The 6,569-nt window shown below is 36.6% G+C and overlaps 1 protein-coding gene across 1 annotated transcript; it reads left to right on the forward strand.

Moving 5' to 3' along the window:
- The first annotated feature begins 2,730 nt into the window (after window positions 1-2,730).
- LOC139744968 (sterile alpha motif domain-containing protein 15-like) lies at window positions 2,731-6,569 on the forward strand. The gene is made up of 3 exons (XM_071655381.1): window positions 2,731-2,820; window positions 5,312-5,410; window positions 6,211-6,569. Exons 1-3 carry the CDS (start codon window positions 2,731-2,733, stop codon window positions 6,433-6,435), a joined length of 414 nt encoding a protein of 137 aa, XP_071511482.1. The 3' UTR covers window positions 6,436-6,569.

The raw sequence follows: 6,569 nt of genomic DNA on the forward strand, positions 1-6,569 counted from the left end.
CAACTTTTGCGGAGAAATAAAGAAAGAAAGAAGAAGAAAGAATCCGTACAGATACAGAAGGTGATCCGAAGGATACTCGGATCACCTAACTAGAGATTGTAATTTGTCATCACTGACAAATTAAGGTGATCCGATTTTTTTTATCAATGATTCGAGTCCTGATCGCAATAAGCATGACCATATAAGTTTCATCTCTGTTTAGAGACATTGGCCGTGTGATGTTTGCATTCTCATTTAGAAAAGGGAGTCATATCTGCCATCTTTGGTACCAAATTCTGTATACACTGAATAACGAAGATACAGCAATGAATACATATGACCTTTGACCCACCTTTGCACTCCCAAGATTGCATCTGATGAAATAGTGGTTATTTTGTGAAATGATTCTCGCGACATCGTCTATACGTGTGAAAAATATGGGAAAGATAGGACAGGTATTCACTAAGATACAAGATGAAACATTTATGACCTTTGACCCTAATTTACATACCCAAGATGTTGTCCGATCTAGTAGTTGTTATTTTATGAAATAATGTACGAGACATGAACTAAACATGTGCAAAATATGGGGGTGATAGGGCGTGTTTTTCTTGAGTTATTGCAAAGAAAGTTGCAAAAAGAAAGAAATATCTCAATACATAGAAGATAAGCTTTAATTTCAACCAATTTTTTGTCGTCATCCCGACATCGTATGAAAAACCAAAGGAAACAAAACGATAGCGCAAAGTCTCAGCTACAACATATTAAAATCTGGGAGAAATTCACCGAAGGGTAAGTGAGCTAGTGCTCGATAAAGACAATCATGTCAATTTTCACATTAAAGAAAATTCCCTCCCATAGAGATAACACGTCATAACGAAGATACAAAAAGAAGTACATATGACCTTTGACCTCAATTTGTACAGACAAGATGGCATCTGAGTAAAAAGTAGTTATTTTGTGAAATGATCCTTGTAACATGGTCTTTGCGTATGCAAAATATGGGAAAGATAGGACATGTATTCACTAAGATACAGGGTGAAACACTTATGACCTTTGACCCTAATTTACATACCCAAGATGGTGTCCGATCAAGTAGTTGTTATTTTATTAAATAATTCACGTGACATGAACTAAACATGTGCAAAATATAGAAGTGGTAGAGGCCGTTTTTCTTGAGTTATTGCAAAGAAAGTTGCAGAAAGAAAGAAATATCTCAATACATCGAAGATAAGCCTGAATTTCAACCCAATTTTTTGACGTGATTCTGACATCGTATGAAAAAACAAAGGGCACACTTACGGCAGCGTAAAGTCTCAGCTACAACATATTAAAATCTGGGAGAAATTTATTGAAGCTTAAGTGAGCTAGTGCTCGATAAAGATAGTCATGTCAATTTTCATTTCCAGAAAAACTGCACTCCCATAGAGATAACACGTAAACTGGTCAAATTTGACAAGATTACTTTTAATCCATTTTTACGAGGTGATACCGTTATCCAATCAAAATATTGTAATCTTATGTTTGAAAGAACATTAAATAAGCTACATCATACTGAAATCTGGGTGAAAATTGACAAAAGACTAGTGAGATATGCTCGAATGAACTTGAAATTTGATGACGTCATTTTGAAAATTTACTTTTTTTACTTTATTAAGAAATTTGATATCTTTTAATCATTTTGTCAGCATTGCCACCCCATGAAATGACATGTACAACTCATCAGCTTTCAAAATATGTACAGAAAATTGGGGGTCACCGTCCATCCTGACGAGTAAAATCGGATTTAAAATTGGCAGTTTTTTGGCATAGTTGCACTGTATATCGCCATTGACGCGCGCGCGGAATTTCAACTTTGACGGGCCCGTATGACGTCATATTGAGTCGGATTGATTTGAAACTTGGTATAAATATTCCTTAACATTTCAGACATCCGATCAAAGTGAAAAAACTGGAAATTTCAATTGCACATGAGCTGTGCGTGCGTATATGCGCGCGCGCGTACGCGTCCGTCCGATTTTTTCAATTTTTCAAAAAATGCTCCAAATGGTCTGAAACGTGTGCAAAAAAATTTTGAGCTCGATTGGAGCATACAAATATTTCAACGCGCGCGTACGCGCACGTTTTAAGAGAAAATATGAATTTTGAGAACATGAGTAGAATGCGCATAATTTGAAATATATGTGACGTAAATTTCATTGAAAAATTTCATTCCATTAATGAGATATCATTGAGAATGTGTTTTCATATAATGACGTCATAGTGACGTCACGGTCCACTGATCACAATGATACATTAGATTTGTCGTCTTTGGGACATGATGCATACATGGTATAATTTTTAAATTGATAGGCAGCGGACTTTCTGAGCTAACCTCTGCACAACTTTTGCGGAGAAATAAAGAAACAAAGAAGAAGAAAGAATCCGTACAGATACAGAAGGTGATCCGAAGGATACTCGGATCACCTAAAAAAGAAGAAAGAATCCGTACAGATACAGAAGGTGATCCGAGAGGATACTCGGATCACCTAATGAAAAAACACGAACAACACTCGGACAGCACTAGCCCTACTACTGTACTTAATATCGAACTTTTGGACAGCTCACATGCGGTACGAGTGAGAGGTTGTGATGCCTCCACGGCCTGGCAGCAGCAGTTCATACGTACAGGTGCATGGTTTCTTGTATGGTGGGGTGGTAGTAGTGTAGTAGGCAAAAACGCGTGTTACCGACGCATAGCAACATACAACAATGGCGGCTCCGGGGGACCCGATCAGTCTCTACTGGACTTGCGATCAAGTAGCAGACTGGATAGAGGAACTTGGATTTCCACAGTATAGGGTAAGCATGAAGACTTGCTATTTTTCCTGCTTGCAGCAGTGTATGGCTTTCATGGAAGGGACATTTGTGTAAAATAATAATGAAATGTATAAAATTCATTTGCCACTGCAAAACATCGCCTTGTTACGATTCTGCCCCCGCAGGTCCCGCAGCGATGGTGGCTAGTGACCGGTGACACGCTGTTCAAGCGAGGAGCGCGAGAAACTTGGCTAGTGCAGTACCGTAGTGGTAGTGCAATGCACAACTCCTAGCTGTAGCTAGCTAGACTCTGGATAATCTGCTGGTACTTGTTCTTGTTAATCTAATTTGTGGAAGTAACGCAGCAAGCTAGCAAGGGTAAAAGTACACGAAATGATAGAATGATAGATTCCTTTGAATGTTTCTGGTTCTTTATGTCATGTGATTGTGACTAGACTCTATAGAATCTAGAGTACAGGAGAGAGAGAGCTAGATCTATTTCTTATTAAAATAATCAGTCATTTATTCTAATATTTTTAGCCGACTATGCAAGCGTCCTGTCGTTTTTAACTGTGATAGTATAAAAGATGATTTTATGATTGTCACTCATGAATCACAGACACTTTTCATTGATTTTTAGAGAGGAGTGGCAGTGGAGGTGGAGGTCCATAAACTGTAGCGTTGTGTTAGAATCTAGATGTATAGGCCTACAGCAAATTGTGTAGGCATATAATACTGACTAGAGACACCCAAGTACAATGTAGGTCCCCTACAACAGAATTGGTTTCCTGCATTTATTTTCAGTAGCTTGTACAGTACTACAGCATACCACTACCAGGATTTTCATACCAGGAACGATGGAATTATTCATCACAGGGCAGTGCATTCAGTGCAGCTATAGGTCTGCAAGTCATAGGCATTAAAATTTCCCCTTTTTTTTTCTTTTTAAGATTTTAGCTCAGAATATGAAGATATTTAACATAAATACAGTGTATTCCTGTTATAACGAATGCAGTTATTATGACATTTAGATACTTTAAAACAGGATATATTCACAGCATGAATTTTTCGCGAATTGGAGCCAACAGCCTTTTTTGCTGCATGAAATTTTTGCAAACTGCCACTGGCATTCAGTGCATATAGTGTTACAAGAACTTTTGCGTGCATTTTAATTTCGCGAATCTTGGCGCTTGCGAAATTCGCAAAATTAAAATGCATGCCAACATTCCTTGTTTTACAGTACAATGAATCAAAATTAAGATAATTAGTTGTTGTTGTTTTTTTTTTATATATAATCAGGCTGAGTTATTGTGATATGTGTGCGTGTATGTGTGCGTATGTACAAATGTCTCAATGTTCTTGATATGCATGTCAATGACAACTTATACTTTATGTGATTGTTGTTGGATCTTCAAGTTATAAGTTATTTTATTACTTTCTGGAGATCCATCCATTTGCCATTCATATTGTCTCTATTTTTTTTTTTGCAATTGTCTATGTAAATTGTACTTTTACTTGTGTGTTAATGATATGTATCATGTCTTTGTACTTGTTCATGTTGTTCATGTTGACATGGAAATGGAAAATAAATTCAATTCAATTCAATTCAAAATTCAGGTCCAAAAATTATTGTCTATAGTTCTAAGTACATGTATATCTTATAAAATATACTTTACTTGTTTGGCTATATCACAAAATGTTGATATAACAAAAGAAAACTGCCAGTCCCAAGGACTTTGTTATAATGGGATTCACCAATAGTATCTTACCTTACTGTTCAAGTATAATTTATGGGGAAGAGGAATATGGTTCTATGAACAGGAAAGGAAGTGGGGGTAAAAAACTGTGCTTATGCACTGAGGTCTCATAGTAAGTGTCCTTGTGTGTGCAACACAAAATACATATAGTGGATATATCTGTAGGGCCTATGATGTGTCTTATCATCAACATGCTAAAGGGGTGGTATAGTTCTGGTGAGATGGGAATTCAGATTTTAACTTTTGCAAGTTGATTAGAAACCACTTAGATATGAAATATTAAAAAGCATTTGATTCTAGAGGAATTCGAAGTATATATGATGAAAATTGGTTTTGAAATAGCCGAGATATCCAAAAACAAAGTAAAAGAAAGTGATCCTAATAAAAGATGGGACCCACCTTTTATTAGGAACACTTTGTTTTTAGATATCTCAAGTTGTTTCCAATTAACCTGCAAAAAGTTAAAATTTGAATTCCCATCTCATATGCCATCCCTTTAACTAGCATGCCAGTATTTTGTGTGGAAAATACATATGCTTGTGCAACATACAATTTCTTATATCTATAAGAAATAATTGCTGTTATCAGGCATGACATTCTGTAGATTTAAATCTGATTTCAGATTTTTTTTCTCAAGTCTATACACATTTTGCTAATTTTGTGTATCGAAATCACCTGAAAATGGGTTGATTTCTGATTTTTTCAACAAATCTCGATATCATCCCTGTATTATCTTTTTTATTTCTTTCATGTGTATGTTTTCTCTCTTTCTCCAGGCCTGCTTCACAACCAATTTGATAACCGGCAGGAAACTCATTTTAGCAGATGCATCAACATTACCCTCTCTGGGAATCACAGACTTTGAACATATAAAGGTATGATGTGGATTAAAGAATTTGTCTGGCATCAACCAATGATACTTTTTCGTGTAATTATCAATTTTACACTTTTCATGTCAAACCTATTATAATCAGAAATTCAGATGAGAAATGTGTCATACAATTTTGTATGTACAGCATTCATTATATACAGTATTACACACAGCGCCAACAGAGAACACTGGTATTATAAACTATAGACAAAGAGCAGGAATTTCCTCTCAACCCCAGAGAAGGTTTGCTGTCAATCTCATGGGGGGGGGGGGGGGGGGGGGGGGGGGGGGTTGAGATGAGGTTTCTGGCTTCTTTTGCAACATGCTTGGCATTTATGGAAATTATCTGCCTGATCCAAGTCTGCATGTTGGTAAACTTTTAAGGGTGCATTCATCCCTATCGGAAAATCAGTAATCGCTATGCATGACATTCTGTGATTACTTGATAAACAAAAAGCATCAATAAGTTGAGATTACAGTTTTCATAGACTCACTGTTTACAAGTTATTCATTCCACATGTGTTTAACTTTGAAATATCGAAGTGAAGAAAATCTTTCTATATATACCATGCAATGGACAAACAAGGTTTGAAAATATGATATTTGATTTCAGAAATTGGCACTTTTTATTTTATTATTATTTTTTGTTACATATGCCTAGAGGACCTACCTCTACTCTTGGTAAAAAGTAATTCATTGTACTTTTGAAAAACACGTTAATATTGCAGTAATATTTCCTTGAAGTTATTTGTTCATGCATACCTGAGTAATACTGTTCCTATTTTGTGTATTTGTGAAATGCAGTTCATTGCCAAGAACATCCGTGATATGTTGGGTATTGAGGAGCCGTACTGGAACCGCAGCATCTCCTTGCCTCACCGGGAGCTCAAGGGCATGTACCTGGAGCGGAAGAGCATCTCTGGGATGAAGGCCGACGCCCTGACGATGAGCAAGTACCAGAAGGAGCTGAGGAGGATAGAAATTGAGAAGGAACAGAACTTGCTGAAAAGTGACAAGCTGAAGAGATAACTCCCATCCTGTATTGCTTGTCTACCACCTTCACAATTGAAGCTCATTTCTATCAAGTGCTAGCTACGTCTGTGCTGAACTATTTAGAAGAAAACTGTTTATTTTTTTCTGTTTTTATTTCACTTTATGTGAAC

Source organism: Diadema antillarum, unplaced genomic scaffold (assembly GCF_040938485.1).
Source record: "Diadema antillarum isolate AM-2024a unplaced genomic scaffold, OU_Dant_1.0 scf00000036, whole genome shotgun sequence".
NCBI classification, from domain to species: domain Eukaryota; kingdom Metazoa; phylum Echinodermata; class Echinoidea; order Diadematoida; family Diadematidae; genus Diadema; species Diadema antillarum.

Bases quoted from the DNA above. Each gene is read 5' to 3' on its own strand.
- LOC139744968 (XM_071655381.1), top strand. From the start codon at position 2,731: ATGGCGGCTCCGGGGGACCCGATCAGTCTCTACTGGACTTGCGATCAA. The intron at 2,821-5,311 runs GTAAGCATGAAG...CTCTTTCTCCAG, and splicing joins TTGGATTTCCACAGTATAGG to GCCTGCTTCACAACCAATTT. The intron at 5,411-6,210 runs GTATGATGTGGA...TGTGAAATGCAG, and splicing joins CAGACTTTGAACATATAAAG to TTCATTGCCAAGAACATCCG.